The 25,363-nt window shown below is 41.0% G+C and overlaps 1 protein-coding gene across 2 annotated transcripts in view; it reads right to left on the bottom strand.

Annotated features, from left to right (window-relative positions):
- NOTCH2 (notch receptor 2) overlaps positions 1–25,363 on the bottom strand; it is a 170,894-nt gene that overhangs the window by 42,225 nt on the left and 103,306 nt on the right. For both annotated transcript variants that reach the window (XM_058716027.1, XM_058716028.1), the window contains exons 6-17: positions 22,944–23,177; positions 21,442–21,597; positions 20,786–20,974; positions 19,515–19,628; positions 18,622–18,735; positions 16,711–16,944; positions 13,681–13,791; positions 6,780–6,972; positions 5,042–5,187; positions 3,175–3,288; positions 648–767; positions 112–264 (exon numbers count right to left, since the gene is read on the bottom strand). In XM_058716027.1, the coding sequence (XP_058572010.1) occupies positions 112–264; positions 648–767; positions 3,175–3,288; positions 5,042–5,187; positions 6,780–6,972; positions 13,681–13,791; positions 16,711–16,944; positions 18,622–18,735; positions 19,515–19,628; positions 20,786–20,974; positions 21,442–21,597; positions 22,944–23,177 (1,878 nt within the window). The remainder of the gene's footprint in view (positions 1–111; positions 265–647; positions 768–3,174; positions 3,289–5,041; positions 5,188–6,779; positions 6,973–13,680; positions 13,792–16,710; positions 16,945–18,621; positions 18,736–19,514; positions 19,629–20,785; positions 20,975–21,441; positions 21,598–22,943; positions 23,178–25,363) is intronic.

Genomic DNA, 25,363 nt, shown 5'->3' with positions numbered 1-25,363 from the left:
GATAAGCTATTGGGATGGCCAGTCTCAGCACTGAGAGGCAGCTGCCTCGACTGGGCTCTATTCTGCTCCCTAAGTGCCTCAGGGGGCTTAGGAGCTGGCCGGCATACTCACTGGCAAGGCAGTCATCGATGTCCTCCTCACAGTCCATACCGCTGAAGCCTGGAGGACACTCACACATGTAGCTGCCCTGGGTGTTATGGCAGAGACCGTGGTTCATGCAAGGCTTGGAGACACACTCATCAATGTCAACTGTACACCGCTGACCTAGAAACACAGGGGCGATGAATGGTCCTGTCTTTGGAAAGTGAGTCCCACAGAAATGCATGGGGAGATCCAAGCTTCAGCTGGGATAGATGGGGATATTCTGGTTTGTCTCCCACTTTGGGAAGTCCCATAAGGCTTTGTGCCCTTGGCACAAAGGGCCCAGGGACTGTGAGAACATCATGGTTTCAGACTCAGGCTGGAGGCTTCCAGCCACTAGAGGGCCCCAAAGACATGAAAATGAAAAGGCTTTCTGGGTCATTCCTGTACAAAGCCAGTGCTCATGACAACAAGCAGGCCTCAGAAGACCTGGGCCTTCCATGTTAATCCGATGATCTGACCACTTTGTTTAAAGCTTCTGGTTTCTCTAACTCCCATGTTGTTACCTTGCCAGCCAGGGGCACACAGGCAGGTGTAGCTCTCAAAATTTGGTGCCTCTTTGCAAACAGCAGCATTCTCACATGGGTTTGGGGAACAGGGAGCCAACACAGTCTGACAATTCTTGCCTGTAAAGCAAATGACAGAATTTAGAGAAATAGCCAAGGAAACTGAAATTTTGCAAATTCTAAACCAAAGGATGCTCTCTGAACTCAGGACTAAGGTAGCAGTTAAGAGCTTTGGAATCTGAGAGACTTAGGGTCTTCTGAGTCTTAGCTCTAACTTGGTATATTAACAACAGGCAAGTTATTACTCTGCTCTGAGCCTGACACATAAGTAAAATGAGAAATAGGATGGTATGTAACTCACAGAGGCTTTTGGAGGATTAAATGAAAAACAAAATGTTCATGAAGTCTTCACTAGCACAGAGCCTAGCATATAGAGTGAGCACTCAACAACTGCTGGGCTGCTCTCATCCATATTATCATGTGTGGTTACATGGGTTTGGACACCTGTGTCCATCTGGTGCAATACTTTCTGCATCTCCACAGCTAAGAGTCTGTGTGGCTCAGAGGCTCAGCCACACAGATCCTCCTTCATGTGGGCCAGGAAGAGGCAACAATACAGCCTTCTACTCCTCACCACCTCTGCTGGCCTGTTCCAGAGGCAATGGAGTTGATCAGAAGGCCATGGGAGGTAGGAAACAGTGAAGTTATTCTGATCAGCTAGTAACATACCTCCTCATCCCAACATCAACAACATGACATTGAAATTTGCACATCAATATTTCCTGCCTTAGCATATGGAATATAAGCTTCCAGCACAGGCAAACAAGGAAAGGAATGCTTTTATTAAAAGAAGATGAGGGTGTTTTTAAAGTCAAGTTACAGCTAACTCAATTTAAAATTCTATCCTAAAATTTCATATTCAGGAAGAAAAAAAAATTACCACAGATGTTCACCAACATACCCAACCCATTTTTAAGGTATCTGGGTCAGAAGAGTGGCTCACTAGGGAAGGCAATGTTGCTTAGTTCCCTTCATAGTGGCAAAGCTCAATGATAGAACCTTTAGCCACACTCAGCACTAAAATTTTAATATGCATAGGCTTTCAGTCTAATATAATATAATAGTAAATTCTTTTATCGGGATCTTAATCTGAAGAAAAACCAACAGCCAGCATACAGCCAAATATTCTTAAGGGATCTGGATAGCAAGAAGATAAAATAAGTATTTTCAAGATGAGCTGAACACCTAAATTATACTCAGGTAAGACTATGATATGACTGAGCATAATGATATGACCTGCTTATATCTCTCTGCAGCCATCAAGTCTCAGTCTTTATGGCTGGGAGATGCTCTTACTATTAGCAAATGTGATCAGCACTGTCATTATGAATTGCATCATTTAGACTTCCTTTGTCTGAGAATAGCTAAGGATCTCCAATAACTTTGATTTTTTATCTATGAGGCTGACTAAACGCTATTTGCCTACATGAACATTTCTTCCCAAGAGGGGCCAAGGTAACAACATCACATCAAGTCTTTCAGGTAACAGAGTTCTGGTTTTGGCCACTCTGTCACTCTAAACAGCCGCAGTCACTGGTAACAGCTACTACAAACAGCCCATCACGGGAGTACGAATTCAGCCATGCTCCTGCCTGCATGCTGCATACTAGAGAAACATGCAAAGCCACCATCCATGTTTCTGTTTTGTTCTCCACAGATGAAGAAAATGGATGATAAGGAGGTAAATAAGCCACACAAATACAACCAATCACAAGACGGCAGTAATGAGGCAGGAGATCACAAAGAAGAAACGTCCAAGCACACTCCTAAAATACCACCTGAAACAAAGAACACCTGATACGAAATGAAGTCACACCCTTGTCTTCTGTGTGTGTCATCGTCATCCAAGGGGCAATACCTCTCTGAATGAGAGGTAGTGGTACTGAATGTAAGGAGAAGAAGGGCAGTTAAGAAGACACACTTTGGACTGAGAGAGGCTTAGAGGCAAATCCTAGATCTACCACTTACCTCTGTGACCTTCACCAAGTAACTTTTCTTTGCCTCAGCATAAAATGGTCATAGGAACTTCTACTTTACAGAATTATTTTGAGCACTGGATTAAGAAATCCAAAATATGCAAAGTGTCTGGCATATAGTAAGTTATCAATAAGTGGTGGTTGTTGTTATTATTGAACTATGACTAAGAGCACAGGCCATGACAACACTGGGTCCAGTCAAATAATGAATGAAACCAGCAGTCAGACAGAATTAAAAGAAACAAAACAAAAAACATGTAAACCCTCAAGTACAAAGAAGGCATGTGAGTTTCCCTACCAGTTGCATCTAGGGAAGCCACAGTGTTTTCTCAGAGCTCAAGATCTAGTCAGTGAGAGCAGGATGGTGACCAGGGAGTGATTCCTCAGAGAAGCGTCACTGGGCCACAGACTCTTGTCTCTGAGACTCAGAGGTTTAGAATGACAAGGCAAGAACACAGGTCCCCTCTGGTCCCTTCACTTGCAGAACTCACCTGTGTATGGCAGCACACAGTGGCAAGTGTAGCCACTTATGTCATCAAAGCAGGTTCCTTGGTTCAGGCAGGGATTTGAAGCACATTCATCAATATTCACCTGACAGTTATAGCCTATAGACAGAAAGGGAGAAAACCCCAAAACAGTGAAACTTTCTGTTAGCCTCCTCATTATTTAAATTACTAAGCGGGGTGCCTGGGTGGCTTAGTCGGTTGAGTGTCCGACTTCGGCTCAGGGCATGATCTCGTGGTTCATGGGTTCGAGCCCCATGTTGGGCTCTGTGCTGACAGCTCAGAGCCTGGAGCCTGCTTCAGATTCTGTGTCTCCTTCTCTCTCTGCCCCTCCCCACTCATGTTCTGTCTCTCTCTCTGTCAAAAATAAATACACATTAAAAAAAAATTTTTAATAATTACTAAGCAATCCTCTTCATGGCAAATATTAACTACCTTAGAAATTGAATTTCTTTAGGCTCCTGGAACACCTCTTCGTTCATTTCAGTGACAAGTCCCTGACATATAGTCTGTCAGTAAAAGACAGTTAAAAGGATGAATGGAATAAGTATATTCTAATAGCTGAAAGGTTGAATATACCTCCAAATATAAGTAATTTCTCAACAATGGACTAAGAAGCTCATTGAGGTTAAAAATCTGCTGATCTATCAGCTGTTTCTATACAAAGTGGCTGTCAGGGCCTAAAAAGGGGGTATAATTTATCAAGGGACAATATTTTTTTAATGCATAATCAAAGCCTCTGATTTATGCCCACTCTTTCATATGCACAGTCTCTACCATTGATGTGGTAGTACTTTCTGAAGCCATAAAACTGTTTTCCCCTGATCCAAGACATGGAATCTACTCCCACTGTGAAAAAAACAAAAGTAAGGAAGCATTAATGGGATAGACCAGTACCCAAATATTACACACCTTTGCATCTTCAATAGAGCCTGACACAGAGCCTCAAGATAGAGCAACTACAGCACTGTAAAAAAACGGTGGTCTGGGAGCACAGAGGTCTGGGCTCACACTGTACTCTTCTACTCACCAGCCGTACAATTTGGGATTTTACATTTTGAGTTTTATTTAGTTCATTGATCAGCAAGTCTCAAGGAAACAAAGAAGTAAAAGTGCTTTTAAATTTCTTTGCAAATGTAATATATCAGAAAATTAATGACTAAAATATATATACTCTCAGAAAGCTTTCAAATAAGTAAATTGACTCTGAAACATACTGATGTATCTTGGTAGCCTGGCACAATTTTTGAGTGGGGAAATCAATGACTAAGTGGATAGAGGAGTACAAGATAAATGATTTACCCACAGATTTCACTCTCATGAGTTTTTAAGTGAAAATTTATGGTGGAAATACAACAATAACAACTCAGAAAATGATTTTATACAACACCCATTATAATACATGTTTCCAGAAGGCCCTAGTTGGCTATATATTTTATCTCAATGTGTAAGATAATTTGTTGGAAGAGTTTGGAATGCATGGATTCTTCCATGGCATTATTGCTATCATAATTATAGTAAAGCAATATTCTCATGCTACTCCCCAGATCTCTTGTGAATTCCAACAGAATCAAACCAGCACCATGAAGCTTACAATTAGAACATCTTTCCAAAGTTGTATAAGTGGAGTCCTAGCTGCTCAGCTTAAATAGTCCTGTAGTTCACCTCTCTGCTAGTAGAATCTATGTATCTTTATGTTTTTACTCCCCAAGTGCCTTATAAATATTAACTTCTCAAGTTATGTTTGCTATATGAGCGAATAGGAATAGAGAAAGGGAAAGGAAGAGGTAAGTCAAAGAATATGCAATAAGAAAACTGTATGAAGGGAGATAGAAATATGCACTACGGCTTTCACCTTTAAAGCCCTTCTTGCAAGTACACCTGTATCCGTTCACCAGATTGTCACAAGTTCCTCCATTCTGACATGGGTTAGAAAGACATTCATTTTTGTCCACTTCGCAGTTGATGCCAACCCAGCCTGCATCACAGAGACACTTGTATCTGAAAGGAGACAGATAATATTCTTGACTGTGGAGGACGAATGTACAATTGAGTCTTAGATGAAATCCAAGACTTGGTGAAGAAATGAGGGACAGAGGAGCTCATGGGTAAGCTAATCTCATTTCTACTCTTCTTTGAACCTATACTTGGATTGCCATGGACACAGTATGAATTATGTGGTCCCACCTGGACTACTCAGTAAACAGATTTTTCTGGTGCTTCCCAGCTCACAAAGATGCTGGAGAAATTAATTATACTGAGCTTTCATGTGTAAACAGTGTTTGGTACAATACATTGGGTCAATCTGAAAGGCACATTAACAAGGGGCACCTGGGTGGCTCAGTCGGTTAAGCGTCCGACTTCAGCTCAGGTCACGATCTCGCGATCCGTGAGTTCGAGCCCCGCGTCAGGCTCTGGGCTGATGGCTCAGAGCCTGGAGCCTGCTTCCAATTCTGTGTCTCCCTCTCTCTCTGCCCCTCCCCCGTTCATGCTCTGTCTCTCTCTGTCCCAAAATAAATAAACATTAAAAAAAAAAAAAATTTGAAAGGCACATTAACATGGATAAATCTGCACTTTTATTATATATAAAACTAAAATAAAGCAAACCTTAGGATCATCTGTTTCTAATGCAAAACAGACACCCAAGAAGTAGGTTAGTATCAGAGACTCTAAGCCTCTCTGAGAGCTCCTGGGATGTCTGACTTCCAAGACATGCTTTGCTGTTCTCTCCTGAAACCCTGCCCCAGAAAGCACCTAGGGTAAACTGAGCAGGAAAAGGAACAAAAATGAAGGTATGCAAAATATATGTACATTGTTCACAATCTGAACATTATTAACACTTATACTATGTTACCAGGAAATAAAAGCCTCTCTTGTCTGGAGATCTTTAGGAAAAAGGTACATGGGTTGGGATGCTTTGCAGGCTACCATAGTCTGAAACAGGAATACCGAGGTAATTCATCCGGAAATAATTTGATTTTCCTTTACCTCTAAATACACTCTTTGTTCTTTCACCTGTTGTTAAGTATGGCAAATGGCAATGCCCAGAGCCCTATCTTCCGGCCAGCATACAAGAGTATAGATCTATCTCTTGTGACCTAACATCACACTCTGAGTTTCTAGAAAAGCACCTACCAACACATCACACAATCTCAGAGGCTTGCAAACCATGGATGTCTTATCAGGGTCACGTCTAAAGTCAGGTGAGACCAGCCCCACTTCAGTGGCACATGTTGGTACCATGATAGAACAGAAAGGAGCTTTTTTTAAAGCAGAGGAAAAATCAAATAGAACCTCCCTCAGAACTCAATCTTATAATAACTACTAAAAGCACAATTGCCAAAGGCTCACAAAATAACGCTGGACTTCTCCCATGAACTGACTACCTCCCCACCCCACCCTATTTTCTACCTATTCAGCAATGGAAGGCAGAGCACAAGTGGTGGTTTGGAAGACTCAAGGAGACTACCAAAATCTGCGACTCAGTCTCAGCTCAGGTCCCTGACAGACTTCCACAGGGCATGGCCCATTCCGAAACCCAACCGGCTTGACACAAGTCAATAAGGAACTGTTCATACATGGCAGCCACCTACCCGCTGAGGCCTCCGGTACAGTTCCCGTGGATGCAGGGACTGCTCAGGCACTCGTTCACCTGCGAGTAGCAGCTGGGGTGATGGGGCCCCTCGGGGCATAGACAGCGGAAACCATTCACGTCATTGATGCACGTCGCACCCTTGCGACAGGGATTGGAGGCACACTCATCAATGTCGATGTTACATCTCTGCCCTGAAGAGGACGGAAACAGTATTTGTCAAATCAAAAATGTTTAGGGAATAGACCCAGAACTATGGGAGATGCTGTGTTGACAACTTCCTCTGCACAGGCTGTAAGATGCCTTGGGCACCAAATGTCAGGATTTAAGTAATAAGACACCCAAGAGCACTTAGCACCATGTGAGGAAGTAGTAAACAGCACAGTCTTGATAATGCAGCCAAGTTAACGAAATGCTGGAACAGCACTGCACTGTTTTGATATGTATTTCTTCTTTACTCCATCTTAGAAAAGGAAACTCCACAAGGATTCAAAAAGAGAACATCAAATGTTACCAAAGTTGGCTGTTCCTCTTGCTGCTGTTCTGAGTACTCTCGAAGAAGCTTTTATCACTGCTCTCAGCTGGTTCACTGCGCATTAATTTTTTCAGTTAGTCAACCTCTTACATTTCCACATATGGGATAGCTCAATTACCTGGAATACTTAGTGAATAAGCTACCAACTTAATTTAATGTTATAGTAGATAAAAAGCCATTTTGCTTTCATTCTCAGAGTTGTATTAATCCATTTCCCACCTCAGAAACAAGAGTATTCTAAGCATAATTTTATTGTCTTCTGATAACTGAGAGAACAATTCAGAGTCTCTTAATCTAGACCAGTGGTTCTCAACCTTAATGTGCAAAAAGAATCATTTAAAATACTTGTTTTATTATTTTTATTTTATATTCTTCTTTGATGTTTGTTTATTTCTGAGAGAGAGAGAGAGAGAGAGAGAGAGAGAGGGAGGGAGAGAGCGTATGTGAGCAGGGGAGGGGCAGAGAGAGAGAGAGAGAGGGAGACAGAGGATACTTGGCAGGCTCTGCACTGACAGCTGAGAGCCTGATGCAGGGCTTGAACTCACGAACTGTGAGATCATGACCTGCGCTGAAGTTGGATGCTTAACAGACTTAGCTACCCAGGTGCCCCTAAAATACTTGTTTTAAAAGGAGATTCTTAGGCCCTCTCACCACAGATTATGATGCATGGAGTCCAGAAAACCAATTTTAAATAATGCAGATGGTTCAAATATTCTATTTTGAAAAACTATGACGTAGACAATTATTACTTTATCATCATGTAATAATGTAAATGCTCAGAATATATGAAATTAAGTGAATATATTCTTCCTCTAAAACCTACCCAAGACTGCGCTTTGAAAAGATGTCTGCTATAACCTTGACATTTGATGCTTTAAGCTGAAGAAAGCGTGCCACTTATAAGAGTTTAGCTTTGTTAAATTTTGAATAATTGAGATTTAACTATATATTCCAAAATGATATAAAATTTTGAAATAACCCATAATTCTGTAAATGAGTGGCAACAAGCAACTGCTGTGAAGGAATTTATAAGTTTCAAAGAATACAATTTTCTGATTCAGATAAAAACATGCACTTTTATTTAAGAAAGAGCAACCCTGCATTTAGAACAGGAAATTCCAAATGAAATAGATCCACACCCCTTTAAAGTATGGGTATTAACATTTTTTTCACTCTCTGTTGCTCTCTAAACCATTATTGGTGGTTCTTGTGGTAAAGTCCCATAATCTGGTAGTGGTTGCTGTTTTCCTCTTAAGTGTTTTATTAATAACTTATTTTAAAGTACTATTTTCTTAGCCTCAACCTCAGAATTTTTTTTAGACATTTGCCACTGGCACCAAGATATGAGCCAGAACTCTTTACACAGCTATCCTTAGCCTGCTCTTCAGTGGAAAATAAGAGGAAAAAGCCTTCTTTTTCTATCCTTTTTAGGAAGCATTTTCTCAGAAGCCACTCTTCTCACGTTTTCCTCATTTGCTTTAAAAACCCTTCCCAGAATCAATGTTCCAGCCATCTTTAATGTGGAGGGTTAAGTGCCTCCTTTTGCAGTCTACCATGTGGACTGACCGCTGCTTCACTAGCAAGGTCCTACCCCTAGGGAGTTTCCACCCAGCATCAGAAATGCCCAGCACAAGGCTATGGACCTTATTGGACTCAGAAACTACTGAATGAGAAGTTAATCAATGTTTCTCACCTTGTAGGTACTCAACAAATTAGTGTTTAACAAATGAAAGCATGCTATAGTCCAGACTGGAGAGTCTGGAGTTGGCTGTCAGAAGTCCCATGTTTGAGTTCTAGTCATTCATTCCGAAGCATTTATTGAGTGTTTCTTCCGTGCTAGACACTGTGTTTAGACACCGGCTAAAAAGATGATTAGGGAGGTTCCTGCCTTCTGGGAACTCACAATCCTAGCTGTATGACTCACTAGCTGGGGGGCTCAAAATATACAAAATATATTTGTATACGTTGCATGGACACATCAAGTTCTCTCTCTCAGTTGTCTTAGTTGTTTAATGGGAATAATAAAACTTCCTTATCTACTTTTTGTGTTTTGTTAATATTTTGATTGAGATAGAATTGATGTATAACACCGTATAAGTTTAAGGTATATGGCGTACTGATTTAATAAATTTATATATTGCAATAGATTACCACTTTAATGTTACCTAACACCTCTATTATGTCACATAATTATCATTTCTTTTTTGTGGTGAGAACAATTAAGACTCACTCTCTTAGCAACTTTGAAGTTTATTATACAGTATTGCTGACTATAATCACTGTGCTGGTACAACAGATCTCCAGACCTTATTTACCTACTAGTTTCAAGTTTGCACCCTTAAACACATCTCCCCAATTAGCCTTGCCCCTCCTAGCCACCATTTTCTTCTATTTTTATGAGTTTTGCTTGTTAATATTCTGCATACAAGTGGTATCATACAGTATTTGTCTTTCTCTGACTTATCTCCCTGAGCATAAAGCCCATTCATGTTGTCTCAAATGGCAAGATTTCATTCTTTTTTGTGGCTGAGTAGTATGAATTGATTTTAGTATTACTGCAAGACTCCTTGTTCTTAGCAGTGTGCCTGTTCAGGATATGACATTATTAGGTTAACTGAGGGCCAAAGAACCAAAAAGCAATTGCATGCTCAACGTTTACAAATTATAAATATATAATTTAACTTAATGATTATATTGGTTAAAAAGAAAGCTAATTTGGTTTCATTCTTAGAGTTGTATTAATCTATTTTCTGCCTCAGAAAGAAGAGTATTCTAAGCATAACTTTATTGTCTTCTGGTAACTGAGAAAACAATTCAGGGTCTCTTAATCTAGACTAGTGGTTCTATATTTAAATAATTTATAACTTATAAACGTAATTATATTATAAATTTATACTTTATAAACATTTATACACTTCACTACTGATGAGAAACTACTATAAGAAATTTAGAGGGGCGTCTGGGTGGCTCAGTTGGTTAAGCGTCCAACTTCAACTCAGGTCATGATCTCATGGTTTGGTTCGTGAGTTCGAGACCTGCGTCGGGCTCTGTGCTGACAGCTCGGAGCCTGGAGCCTGCTTCGGATTCTGTGTCCCCCTCTCCCTCTGCCCCTCCCCTGCTCTCACTCTGTCACACTCTCTCTCTCAAAAATAAAATAAACATTAAAAAATTTAAAAAAGAAAGAAATTTAGAGAGAGAAGAGATTACAAAACTCATATATATGTTTTCTTATGGTATTTTCATGATTAGTTTTATAATGACATTATAGTGAGGATTAGCTATTTTGGTAGACTTGTTACTCATGATTAGCCTTTCAAATGCTTTTTGAAAATCACTACGGTGTGGCAGACTATGAGGCTTTCAAAACTTTACCTGTTTCAGATGATGTTGGGTTTCTAAGTACAAATAATGATTTATAACTTAAAAATACAATCAGTCTCTGGTTAAATCATGTAGCTCTGAGAATCACAGTAGATACTTCCAGTATCCTCTAGCTGGAAATTCCTGGGAATTTTCCAATAACAGTTTCTAAAGTTGTGTTTAGCTACTTCTGCCTGTGTTTTTTAAAGATTGAGCTATAACTGACATATAACATATTAGTCCCAGGTGTGCAACGTAATGATTTGATATTTGTATATACTGCAAAAGGATCACTATGGTAAGTCTAGCTAATATCCATCAACATACATAGTTTCAAATTTTTTTTTCTTGCTCTTTGCCCATTTTTAAATTGGATTATTTGCTTCCTTGCTATTGAGTTGTATGAGCTCTTTATATATTTTTGATATTAACCCTTTTTCAGATATATTGTTTACAAATATTTTCTCCTGTTCTATAGGCTGCCTTTTCAGTTTATTGTTCCTTGCTGTGCGGAAGCACTTTAGTTTAATGGAGTCCTGCTTGTTTAGTTTGGTTTTTGTTACCTGTGCTTTTGGTTTCTTATTCAACCTATTTGCTTTTATGGACTGTTATGAGAAGTCAGCAAAATAATAAATATGAAGGCAAAACTGAAAAAGTAGTTTGTAAACTGAGAAGTAGCTTCTAGAAGTATCACTTGATTTCTTACATTTCCCATTCAATCAGTAAGTATAAAGAGATCCTGGGTGGCTCAGTTGGTTTAACATCCGATTCTTGATTTTGGCTCAAGAATGATCTTCTGGTTCCTGAGATCAAGTCCCTCATCAGGCTTCTAGGCTGTTATCACAGAGCATGCTTGGGATTCTCTCTCCCTCTCTCTCTGCCCCTCCCCTGCTTGCATGCATGCACACACATGTGCGCTCTCTCTCTCAAATAAATAAACATTAAAAACAAGAGGTCTGCAGAGAATACAGAATTTAGTCTTAAAAAGAAAAACTCATTTAAATCTGTCAAAGCTGTTATGAGAATTGTAAAAAAAAAAAAAAAAAGTAGTAGTGCTAAAATAAAACAAAGGAAAGAATAAAACATCTCACATCTAAGCTCATGTATATATAATACCACAGTTGTCTGTGGTATTTTGGGCAGCTGATTAAAAAAGCAAAAAACAACTGAAAAAAAAAATAGACATAGAAAATCGTTCCAAGAACAGAGTACCACCCAGTAACCAAAACATTCCACTTCTTGGTTATGTAATTTCATGCTACACCTTAGGTTTATTTTAGAATATTTTAGCCTATGTCCTCCCTCCTTGACCTTCTTGGTTTGCTGAATGTTAAAAAGAGAGAGAATATGACTTACTGGCATTTCAGAAAAAAAAAAAAAAGTTCCAGTGTAACCTTACATGTCTAAAAAGAAGTCACAACAGGCACCCACTTAGGCTGCCCAGTGAGGTGAGAACGGGCATAGGCTCTAGAGTAGGACCACCTGGCCTGGAATCCTGGCCACAGTGCACTGGTAATGTTACTTAACCTCTCCAAGCTCTGGATTTTTCATCAATACCATAGGAATGATAATTAAATGAGATTAGATACCTAACGCCTAGCTCAAAATAAGCTCTTAATAAATGGTAGCTATTCTCTTCTTACCTATTTAACAAAAATGCACCTATTATCCTACCTAGCAGGAATTTTGTGTATTCAGTTGGCTGTCACTTCATCTTGCAGTATCAAGTTTCAGGACCAGAAGTACAGCTGGCTACTACCAGCACTGCTAGGCACTAGATACGACGGCTGTCATCATACTTGTCTTCTGCGTGATCTTCCACTGAGAAGACATTACGGTGACCCATGTGGGCCGAAAACATTACTCCCTAGCATCCGCGATCATACCCAAGCAGGAAAAAGGTTTGTGAAATACAGCGGAAAGTAAGTTCCCGGCAAGCAAGAGGCAGACATTCACTTCACTTGGCCCTGAATGCCTTTGGAGGTCATAGTTTAAAAAGCTCTGAGGGAAATTTCTCACATTGGTTGCAAATGATCACATGGTACTTATTAAATGGTAACATTATTATGTAAGTGCCTGCTTGCGTGTGGGACGGTCTAGAAAGAATAGGATAGGCACGGTATATGCCCTCTGATGGTGTCATTAACAAACAGGTGTCTCAGTAAGGTGCCTCAGATTTCTCAATAGCCTCTAGCAATTTTTGGATCGGAAGGGTAAAAGATAAAGGCAATCTTACAACAAAAAAGAGAGAAAGAGATTTGTGTTTGTGTGTGTGCACACAAGCGTGCATGTGTAAATGTTCTGGCTACTTTTAATAATTACATTGGTCCTCCCAAGTTCTGGCCTCATCCAACAATCTCCCATAAGAGGAAGTACTCAGAAAAAAGCATTTAGTGTTTTCATAGAATTTTATCTTGGCTATACTTTTGTGGAAGGCATTCACTAAGTGTAGCAAATTAAAGGTGGCAGTAAAAGCTATATAACTCAAGCACAGTGACAGAAACTCATGGTCTGACTAGAAATGCTTTTCAGGTAGCTATAACATGTGGTCTAAAGGGGCACCTGGTGGCTCAGTCGGTTAAGCATCCAACTTTGGCTCAGGTCATGATCTCACGGCTTGTGAGTTTAAGCCCCGCATTGGGCTCTGTGCTGACAGCTCAGAGCCTGGAGCCTGCTTCAGATTCTGTGTCTCCCTCTCTCTCTCTGCCTCTCCCCAACTTGTGCTCTGTCTCCCCCTCTCTCTCAAAAATAAATAAAATGTAAAAAAAAAAAACAAAAACAAAAACAAAAACATGTGGTCTAAAAACCCTAACTGAGGAAAAGTTTCATGTTATGATTTATGGAAGGCCTATTAGTAGAAAACTAGGCCAGAGAAGTACAGAAACACATTTCTAACCTTCAAAGAGACAAAGAAATAGGAAACATTTGAAAAGTGATTTTCCTTCATATGCCCCTTTCCCAAAGTGATGGGGCTGAAGAAGGGACCTCCCAACAAAAAAGGTGTTACCTGTGAATCCCGGTGAGCAGACACAACTATAACGATTAATGCCATCCATACAGACTCCGTGGACACAAGGGTTACTTGCACAGTCATCAAAATTGATTTCACAATTAACACCTGCAAAGATAAAAGTAGAAAAGAAACCATGCAGTATTACCACAAAAATAGCATGTGATGCTAGGTGTTAAGAAATCTAAAGAGTATACAGCCAACCCTAGATAGAGCTATATTAATAAAGGTGTAATTGTAGATATGGGTAACTAAACAGCAAGGATATAGCAGTCATAATTTTTACCATCATCTTATAAAAATACTCATGATACTTTGTTATGTACTTAACATGAATTTAGTGATGTCTTATTTCCCATTCATAGAAAAACGCTTTGGTAGTTTAAAAATTCTAAAACTAAAGCCCAGTAAAACTAGGCTTTAAACTAACAAAATTTCCATTGAAAGTTGTAAAAATTTTGATTCATTCATATTTTGTATTAATATTTATTAATAATAATTACGTTAAAATTTATTGAGCCATTATTATGTGCAAGTACTCTGCCTCCCACTTCACATAAGTTTTCTTTAGTTTTCTCACTCAACTGGTACATCAAGTTGTAATACACCCACCGTATCGTGGACTTGCACAACTATGGCAGTACAGCCAGGATGTGAACCAGGCACTTTGGATTCTGTCCCCTTCACCACACCATACTGGTCACTCTGTGATGAACGAGGCCATGCTGCCTCACTAGCCACAAATGAGGCAAGAGTTTCCATACTCCTGGATACTTTTAGGAGATGTGTCTAGCCTTGACTGATAACCCCCATTCACCTACAATCAACCATGGCAGGCCGCAGGAGGCTATATTTTATTTGAGTAGGACCAGACACCATGCCCAAGATGAGTCAATGTAATTTTCTCATTGGGACACTGGAATATGAACTGTGGGACTATATGAACTGTGGTCTATAAATTGCTCTGTTTCCTGATAATCTCTGCAAAGCTTTACCAATCAATTCTCACTTGGAATCTGTAAGATACTTCTGTGTGCTTTCACTAGATCTTTTGTCTATTCTGTAGTTATCGTTTGCTTGTTTGCTAAGGAATCCTTAAACTAGTCAGGTTGGTTTCTGTGACTTAAAACCTTAAGAAACTTACTTAAAACAGTTTCCCATCATAAGACCATGGGTGAAAGAAGCCTCAGAAGTGATTCTGGGTTATTTATCTCACTTTAAGTACCCAGTAAGTGAGAAACCACAATTCTAACTAGCACATGGTAAAGTACCCCTTCTGTTTATACTCATCCAAAATCCAACCTACCAACTTAGGACCAAGTTATGAATGGGTTATGGATTCTCACTCTAGAACTCAAAAGTCTATTCAGAATGATTAATTAAAAAAGACCCGTCCATCTAGGCCCGTAGTACATGTCAGGTCTTTCTCCACCCATTATAGACCAAGATTTTTTTATAACGCCTACATCTCTTTGCTTTAATTCTCCCAACAGCCACAGGAAGAGATTTGGCAGTTTTCTGAGAGGTTTTGGGGCCTTCACTCTATGCTGCCTGCACACCACTCATATTTACTTCTTGCATTTCTCAGTGACAGCTACTTACACCTTGCCTTCTCTGTCCTCCCCAGGGAATACACCTGATACATCCTGGCATAATGATATAATCCCAGAGAAAACAAAGTGCTTGCCAACCCACCACTCACCCAGGTTTCTAGTATGTTTGTTATAATGGGAATGATAGCAAAGCCTAAAGCAGCCCCACCATTCTAAAGGCGTCCATTCAATTGGTTGTAAATCTCTCAAATTTCTTTTCGTACTGCAATTTCTCATGTCTGGGGACCAGCCCGGAAGCAAATTGCTTTTGGAAGGCTTCACAAAGATCTATTCAGCCCTTTTAGTGAGTTATCTAAACGTGGGGAGGGGGAAGGCACTTTCAACTGTGAAGGCATGGGATGTTTTTCGTATGCTTGAGCAACTCAAAAAGGACTTTGTTTTCAAACTTGGCATGTATGAGGTCCTGGACGAAGACCAGGGCCTTTGACAAGTTTGAAGAAATGGATTTGGAAATAACAAAATAAAATGAGGGCAGTTAACCACCTCCCCCACCTTTGCCCCCTATGTAGGCCATTTTCCTTAAATCAAGAATGAGTTCTCAATAAATCACTCTCTTGTATTGGCAGGTTCCCTTCTAACAAAGGCACACACTAGTTAATCTTCCACTAATACATTTTCTTTGATCTGAGACATAGTACTTCTCTGTCCATTAACCACAGTTGTGACCATAATTATTCCTCAAATAAGTAAAACAGACTCCAGTGAGACCTGCGAAATGCTGCCGCCTGAGAAAATAACTCAACATTCCCCCAGCAAGGAGCAGCATGCCCTCCCAACTAACGAGCAGTCACTCAACCAGAGTCGGGGAAACAGCACTGAACTCGGGGGTGGGAAACGGTGGCTGTGCATTCTAATTTACAATGACTGGACCGTGCTGTGAAGTCTCTGCTCTCCCTGAGAATTCCCCCAAATGCCCAAGGTCCACCCGAAACACGGCAGAAGAAAAGTGTCACATTAAAGATACTGGACTCTGAAACAGAGAAAAACACAACTGGAAGGACAAGAGGGAGCAAGAGGGAAAAGGGCCAGCTTCATTACTCTGAGTGTGGTGGAAGTTCAAGGGAAAAGGACAATCAAATCAAGACACAAAGGCAAAAGGGTTTCCAATTTTAAATAATAATTTCTATTTTTTGAGGTGGGGTGTCTTCTTCTAATAAAACACACACACACACACACACACACACACACACACACACACACACACAGAGTCATCAGTTTTGCAAAACTATTGTCTCTAATTTCTCCACTGACTAGAGACTGAGATGTTTCTGGCTGAAGCTTTGGCTGTGCTTTTCAGAATCAGGACTGTTTTTTAGGTATCGAAGCATATGCCAAGAAAGTCTGAGATATCTGTGCAAATTGTTTTTGAGAAAGAGTGAAAACTCCAGAGGAGACATAAAGAGAGCAGGCTTACCTGACGTTCCCGGCTGGCAGTTGCACTGGTAGCCATTTACAAGGTCAATGCAGCGACCATCATTCAGGCAAGGGCTGCTGTAACATTCATCTATCTGGTCACTGCAGATGGCACCCATGTACCCCGGGTTGCAGATGCAGGTGTAGGAATCAATCCCATCCTGACACTGGCCATGGTGGCAAGGATCAGGGTCACAGTTGTCGATGTTCTCCTCGCACAACACACCAGTGAATCCTTGAAAGGAATTTTACCAAGAAGGCTTAAAAACCAAGGCAGACTCCACACCTGAATATAAGTGCGGCCACATCCACTATAGACCTCATGTCCTAACATTTTTACCGCAGGCAACGAGCAGCTGAAACAAACCATTTATAAGGCAATCCTAGAGAGTTGTGTTTAAAACAAAGTTTTTCAAATAAAATTTGTAGAATTCAAATACCTTTCTCAAAATGATCAGTGGGTTTCACTGCAGAGATACTTTAACTGCATCATCATTTCATACTGGGCTTCAGTGGGGACTAGCTCTCAATATTTTTCCATTATATTTTTACCTCTCTATCCCTTTCTTCCCAAACCCAACATACAGATACTGTATTAATGGTTACGTGTATCTTATCTTCCCAATTCTGACCTTAGTATTCAGAGAACTTTTCTTTATCCCTCTTAAACGCTCCCAAAGTACTGTGCTTACATATATACTAAGTTTTTAGTAAGTACCTGTTAATTAAAATGAATGAAAGTTTATGAGCATTAAAAGAAAAAGGGAAAATAAGACTTCATTCAACTTTAAATCCCTTTTAAAGGATTTTAAAGAAAGGCGAGGGGTGGGGTGGGATCTCTTCCTTTCAAACATGAGTTCAAGATTTTTAAACTCTCTCCAGAGGTTATTGTCCATGAGGATAATCTGGCCAGAGGAGGACAAAATCTGGAACTCCTCTAACCAAAGACAACAGTTTGCAAAAAGAGAAAGAAGTGAACTGGTTCATCTGACGGGACCTAATCTAAGGAGGCCCAGTAAATGGTAATGTTCCAGTACTACTGAAACACTAATTCTCTGTGTTTATTTTTGTGACTTAGTTTGCTTTTCTGTCATCAGAAAGAAATCATGCACATGATGTTTAAAGTCCTTTAAGAATCAATCTTCCAAAATAAGAAACAGGTCTGGAATTATATTCATAACTTCTTTTTCCCTTAAATGGTCATATAAAAAATAAATTGAGAAATCATCTTTTCTAATAATTTCTAGTCCTTCTCTATAATACTGGTCTGTGTAAAAGCAAATGTGTAATAAGGGACGTTTGACTTAGTCAAATCCACTCCCAAATGAGAAATGTGGCCACAGATCAGAAATGCAGAATATGTGTAAACAGATTCTTTTTCACTGTAGTAGCAGAAGTCAGGAAAGAGGACCTAAACTTTCCCAGAGTTCTCTCTCCCATTCAGATAACACACCTGACTCTCGGGCTGGGCAGTCTTTTACTCGGAAAACCTCTGCACTTGCACACAATGGCCCTTAGACTTCTGGGCCTTTGTTCAATCACTTGCCTCAAAAAACACAGAGACAGGTCTCCTGCTGAGAAGCCCTAGTGAAAAATAGCTTTCAGTTGGAATTCTTCCCTTTCCCAAAGGAGTAAGTCAAGCCAGCTGGAAACTCACCGCTGCCAAAATCTATCCCAGAAAGACCTGGACACCAAATGGAAATGTCCAAGCTAGGCCACTATTGTGGTGGAGAAGGAGGCAGGTGTTGTAGGAGGAAACCATGAGAGAAGCAAAAACTATGCTGGAAGCAGCTCTCTCTAAACACAGAGCAGCTCATTAGTGGACTGGCCTGGTAGGGCAGCGAGTAGAGGACAGCCTCCTATTTTGTTCGGACAGACATATCAGGTGAATAGAAAGTGAGAACAATCTTACCTGTGGCACACTGGCATTCATAGCCATTTGGGTGATCAATACACTTTGCCCCATTCAGACACGGAGTACTGGAACAGTCATCAATATCAATCTGGCAAACTGGCCCAGTGAAACCTTAAAAGGGCAGAGTGATGACACGAGTCAAAGGATTCCCCTATGTCTATCCATCTAAGGTCTACAAAGGGCTTAAACCAGTGGCTCAGCAAACATAAAATTATTCTCCCCAGCAGGTAACTGGGATAACCGGGTGAAGCTCAGGGCATCAGAGACAACTGTGTGTGTCTCAACCTCTGTTTATTCCCAGTACAGATTTCACTTGCAGCTGAAGTAGGGACAGAATGGTTATACATGGAGCCTTCAAACAAGTGAGGGTAGCTTCAGAGGACCGGGGCCTTCTCTCTGGAGAAATAACAAGGAGAGGCTATTGTCTGTGGCAGAAAATTTGGCATGTCTTCAACAGTAGCTTTGGGAGGGCAAAAGGAGACACAGAGCATTCTTTGGAAAAAACTGACTTGTGTTGTCTGTTTCTGGACCTAGGGTGAAATATCTAACAATAAAAGTTTCACAGAGGGGCTTGAAGAATATGACCCATGGCGGGGGAAAATCCCTGAATAGCCTACAACTAAGGCTTCTGTGAGGTATGAACTTTCTGAAATATATACACAGACAGAGAGGTCATGGGCCATTCAGAATAGACTTGGACTTCTGGCCACAAAGGATTTGGATGATACACTAGCTGAAACAAACTCCCCGTTTCTGTACACACTCCGATTCCGAAGTGCTCACTTTAATGACTTCCTCATGTACAGCCCACACACATTCTTTCCTCCCTTCCCTGTGGTCAGTCAGCTTTGTGCTTTCAAAGAAAACAGGGGCAGGTGGTGGGCACTTACCAGGCGGACACAGACACTGGAAGCGATTGACTTTATCTACACACTGACCATTGTTCACACAAGGGTTGCTCTGACATTCGTTTATCTCCAATTCACAATGCACACCTTTGAAACCTGAACAAATTAGACCACACAAGTGGCTTAGAAAGAAAGGCATATTCTAGCCAAGAAAGCACAAATTTGCAGATGACTACATCCTCTATGAGCATGAACATTTCTGCAGAAGGCAAAGCGGAGTCTCCCCTGATGGGAAATAGTCACTGCAAGTATCAGTGAGATAGGAGCATACGGTGAGAAACGCACATCACTGTGAAGAGGGAGAAAAGGTTACCTCCAAAGACACTGGTAAAATATAGCATGCCAGCAAAGACACTCCCACATTCTCTGACCAGGCCCTGCTTCACTTTCAGAGCAGTGCCAGGCCCATAGGGTCCCAGTCAATGTTCACACAGACCTGCTGACCTGGCGATCCTGTTGCTCTCAGGGTACAAGTCAAGGTCAGGAGGGCCTTCCAGTGCTAGACTGGCTAGCAGGTTTAATCAAGTAAAGCAGCCACTATCATATGTCATTTTTTCATTTTTTAAATTATTATTATTTTTTTTTTAGAGAGAGAGAACACAAGTGGGGGAGAGGGGCAGAGGGGCAGGGGAAGACAGAATCTTAAGCAGGCTCCATGCTCAGCGTGGAGCCCGACAAGGGGCTTGATCCCACAATACTGGGATCAGTACTCAACTGACTGAGCCACCCAGGCGCCCCTCAAACGTCATTTTAAACTGGACTTACCTGTGCTCTCTGAGAATTCAAGAAATGGTTTCTGTAGAAGCACTCCAGAGTACAACTAACAATATGCACATTACTACGGATAAATAGCAAGTTCCTAAACAATTACGGGTAAAATAATTTTTATAAATGGAATAGTATGGTATTTATAATGTATCAAGAGATTAGGAAACCTTGCTATTTATAGGACTGTTATGGTAAATCCTTTGTTAAACCAAAGAATACTTGCATAAAAACAATCACTTCTGAATTTTTCTCTTACATGTAACTGATGTTGATATATGGACTTGTTTAATTTAGTGTCCATCACTCTAAGAATTCTAGCACTGCCTTACTCCTTAAGGGTCCCCTTGGGTAGGAACCCTGTCATTATTGGGAATTAAATGCTGACAGAGCTCATGGGATTGCCACCCTGTACTGAGTGCTCCGCCTAAGAGAACTGCAGGGCACTGTCTCTTGTCTAGATCCCACATACTGATGGGCCCATGTACCTGGCATGCACAGACACGTGAAGCCTCCAATCTTATCCAGACAGGTCGCATCGTTCTGGCAGGGGTCGGAATGGCACTCATTGATATCCAACTCGCAACGAGGCCCTGTATAGCCCCTCAGACATTCACAGTGGAAGGCACCATCTGTATTCACACATTTTCCTGCATGCTCACAAGGATTGCTATTGGCTAGAAAACACAAGCACCAATTACTGGAATCAAAGTACTTTGATAGAATTTCCACAAATATGGATTGCAGAAGTGGATCTGACTCTGCATAATGATAGCATTAGGGCTAGGCCTTTAATAATCCGGTTCTCAATTTACTATTTTCTTCCTTAAAATACAAAGAAGAAAGGAAGAAGCCAAGGCAAGGCAAGACTAAAGCAATTTCAACTCTTGTGCATCTCTGTTCTTTTGCCCGAACTGTCACTTGGGTAGGGCTTCCTGTTAGGAATCAGGTACAGACTTTCCATTTACTCAGTTCTTAGAAGAGAATATATGTTTACATTGGGGGGGTTATAAACAGTAAGCATGTAACAGGAGAGATTGGAGGTTTGGGTGTAACATGCTCCTAGAGTAAAATGTGCTTCTGTCTGAATGCTCACTGAGCTCGACAGACACCATGAGGCATAGGGAAGGTTCCGTGTACTTACCCATGGCACATTCATCCACATCTTCTGTGCAGTCAGCGCCTTTGTAGCCTTGGGGGCAGGTGCAAATATACTGCCCGTTCAGGGGGTTGGTATCACACAGTGCCCCCTTATGGCAAGGATTGCTGATGCATGCATCATCCAAATGACACAAGAGACCTGTCACACAGGGTGGGGCAAGGAGAACAAAGAAAAAATGTCCCTTACTTGAGGAAGAGTTTTCTCTTTCATGGAGGTGGGAAAATCTTATGCTCACCTCACCAAAGTCCAACATGGAGATTTAGAGGCAACTTCCCCTTTGCCTAATCCTACCCTAGGGACATGCTGCAGCCAGCAGCAAGCAAGGAGCTTCTGTGGACAACCTTCGTGCTCTGACCCTAAGCCCCCAGCTAGACCTCTCCTCAAGGGTACAGGCATCCTAGGCCATAAAGTGAGATGGTCAGAGGATGGTGACATGAAAATGGAGAGAGCCTTCTGAGAGGGCTGCCAGATTGGCAAATAAAAATAGAGGATGTCCAGTTCAACTTGAATTTTAAATAAACAACAAATAATTTTTTACTACATATTCCAAATACTGCATGTCTCTTATATTTTATTATATTTTATTTAGCAACTACTTTCCTAAAATTATGCTTGCTACCTGACGATCATGGGGCCACCAGGATTTGACTAGCCTCAGAAGACAAAACAAAAACAAAAACAAAAAACAGCTGAACATCATAAGCCTATACTAGAGTAGCTTTTTAATAGTGTCAACATTCCTGGCTCAAGTGCCCCCAGGACTCTAAAGGTATTACTAGGTCCCATGTTCCATGTAATTCACATGGGAACTGGATTTTCCAGTCTGCAATTAGCTTAAGAACAGGTAACTAATGCTTCGTCTACAAAGCTAGAGGTGGGGCCTTTCCAAAAGCCGAAATGAGAACATTTCAAAAGTGCTGGGTACAAAATTCTCAGTTAAGCTATCTTCTTCTGTCACATTCCTCCCTTCACTGCTATCTACCCCTAGGACTGGGAGCTGTTACCTTCAGAGACTGGAGCAACTAACTTTGCAGTTAGTAAAATTCTTCCCTTAGAGGAATATTTCCATAGACACTGAGAGTTGGAATGCATTCAAATGTTTCTCTCCTCCCAACTCCTTCTGAGTAAAAGAGTTCTTCTCAAAATGAAGTTCCTAAATCCATTTATGGGGAATTTGGTCTTAATTTCTGAGAAATTAACCTTAATTCCTGAGGTGCTTTTCAGCCTCAAATCTTAAGGAGGTCAACAGAAGTTCCCAAGGCAATAGTTACTAACTTTCATTTTAGGGGGATGAAAAACTGAGGTATGCAGATTTAAGATGAGAGCCAAAAGCCCTAAAGAAGACTACTTTCATAGCACTTGAGCTAGCAATTACACTTCCAGAATTAACACTTGACTAACATGTTCCTACAGATGCTCATTAAAAGATCCTGAATGCTCCCCGGCCCCTTCCGTGAACTCCAGTTCTGTCCTGCTGGCCTCACCTGCCTTTCCTTCAGGGCACATGCAAGAGAAGGAGGCCACGCGGTCAATGCACGTGGAGCCGGGAGTGCAGGAGGCGAAGGCGCAGTCATCGATGTTCTCACTGCAGTCGTCTCCACTCCAGCCATTGACACACACGCAGCCATAGCCCCCGTTGCGGTTGGTGCAGGTGCCTCCGTTCTGACAAGCGTTAGGTTGCAGCAGACACTCGTCTACATCCTCTGTGCAGAACTGTCCTTTGGGGGAAGAAAGTGCCTTTGATTAGGGCTCTGAAGTCCCAAAGAATTAGTACCACACCAGCTCCCGCACATGCCTCATCCTCATGTGACCTGCCTGAAATTCAGGCAAGTGGAACTCACAGCGGACCAGGTCTTCATGTGAATTTTAGGGCTACCATAGACAATCCACATGATATCTATTCCAGACAAATAAAGAGGAATGGAAACTGCCATTCCTAGAAATTCTGACATGAGAATTTAGCCAACCTATTGAAGAAAAAATTAGTCTTGCAGCATCCTTAACTCAGTTAAATCCCTGGGGCAATGAATATGTAAGTGAGAAGTGGGAAGAAGAATATAGGAGAGGAGTGAAAAACAGGAGTGAATGATTAGAAGGAATCTAAATGTCAAAATGTCAAGGCAGTTGTTCTATATCCTGATTGTATCAATGTCAACATCCTGGTTATGATACTGTACAACAGATTTGCATGATGATGTTATCATTGGGGGAGCCTTGGTAAACAATATAGGGTATCTCTCTGTATTAATTCTCATACTGCATGTGAAACTATGATAATCTCAAAACAAAAAGTTTAAGAAATAAAAGAAAGGATGAGAGAAGTTAGGCAGCAGAGATGAAGGACATGAAAAGCTTTGGTAAACTGTAGAGGTGAAAGGCAACACCAAGATGACGGACGAAATTGGAGCAAACTGTGCACAGCCTGTGGCACCCAACCTTCAAGGATGTGGATTTGTGGAATAAGATGCAGAAAACTGACCCAGTGATATAGAAGATGGAAAAAGGATTGGTTTGATCTGTCTGAAAAAGACCAAACTGAAGGACAATATGCGAGACCACTTATGGATATAAGGCAGGTCACTATAACAGCAAAGGATGGGGCCTATGACAAAAGCTCTCGGGCTCTGTGATAAGGAACAAAAGCATATCTTCAGCTTACAAGCAAGGAATCTGTGATTAACAAGCAATTTAGTGCCAGACCACATGGATTATGAAACAAATTGATGAATATCAGTTTAGACAGCTATCAAAGGGAACTCATGTTCAGATCATCTGAATTCTCCAAAACACAAGTGGCTGAAACTCAAAAAAAAAAACAAAAAAAAAACACCTCAAGGTGTCCTTTAATTCTATCTTTGTTAAAGAATTCGATGAATAATTTAAAAAGGCATGCTGGTGAAGAGGCCTCTCAATAAAAAAGCACATGATGTTTATACTCAGAAAATGCCAAGGCTATCCCTAGTCCCTAGAATTCCTAACAGTAACTCAAGTGGCTCTTTTCAGAAAGCCTTCAATGTGCCCAGCTGTGTAGCCATCACTGCTAACAGAAGTTAGTTGTATCTGATCTAACCTAACTGACTGTCTATTCTTTACCCTAATCTAACCTGTACACCCATTATTACAGAACTACCATCTGAGGCACCAGGGTGGCTCAGTCAGTTAAGCGACTGACTTCAGCTCAGGTCGTGATCTCATGGTTCGTGGGCCTGAGCCCTGTGTCGGGCTCTGTGCTAACAGCTCAGACCTAGAGCCTGCTTCGGATTCTGTGTCTCCCTCTCTCTCTGCCCCTCCCCTACTCCTACTCTGTCTCTCTCTCAAAAAAAAAAAAAAAAAAAAAAAGAACTAGCATTACTCTATTGCACTTACTTGATTCTACATCCATCTCCCATCACTTGGCTGTAAACAACCTCAGTTTGGAATATTTTTTTGTATCCCTAGCTAAAATCTCACTGACCAGGATGGCAGGATGGGTGTGTGGGCATCTCTGGAACTCTGTGCTCATCACCCCCATTCTGTGTGCTTCTCCTCACCCCACTTCATCCATATAATTCTTGAAGGAGTCACCATATCTTTACACGATCATGACCTCCTAATCTAGCTGACTGACCCAGGATGGGCATCTGACACAAGCTGTTATCACTATGTCCCTTTTCTAAATTTTTGGACTAGGGACCCTTTGCCACATGGACCAAAAGGATAAAGTGGCTGGTCTACAAAGTGATAGGGGTGAATCAGAAGTGCAAAGAGAAAAACAGAATCATGGTGGCATTCAAGTTGTTGGTTCCAGTTGTTCCTGAAGCCCAAATGCTCATAATGAGAGATGGCCCTTTCAATAGGTTTCCCTAATTTCAGATGGGGATCTGTCAACTGCACCCCCCAGTATTAACTAATACGAACTGAGTGA

This window comes from Neofelis nebulosa, chromosome 2 (genome assembly GCF_028018385.1).
Source record: "Neofelis nebulosa isolate mNeoNeb1 chromosome 2, mNeoNeb1.pri, whole genome shotgun sequence".
In the NCBI taxonomy this organism is placed as follows: domain Eukaryota; kingdom Metazoa; phylum Chordata; class Mammalia; order Carnivora; family Felidae; genus Neofelis; species Neofelis nebulosa.
The sequence above is the reverse complement of the archived record's forward strand: the minus strand, read 5'-3'. Positions and strand labels throughout refer to the sequence as shown.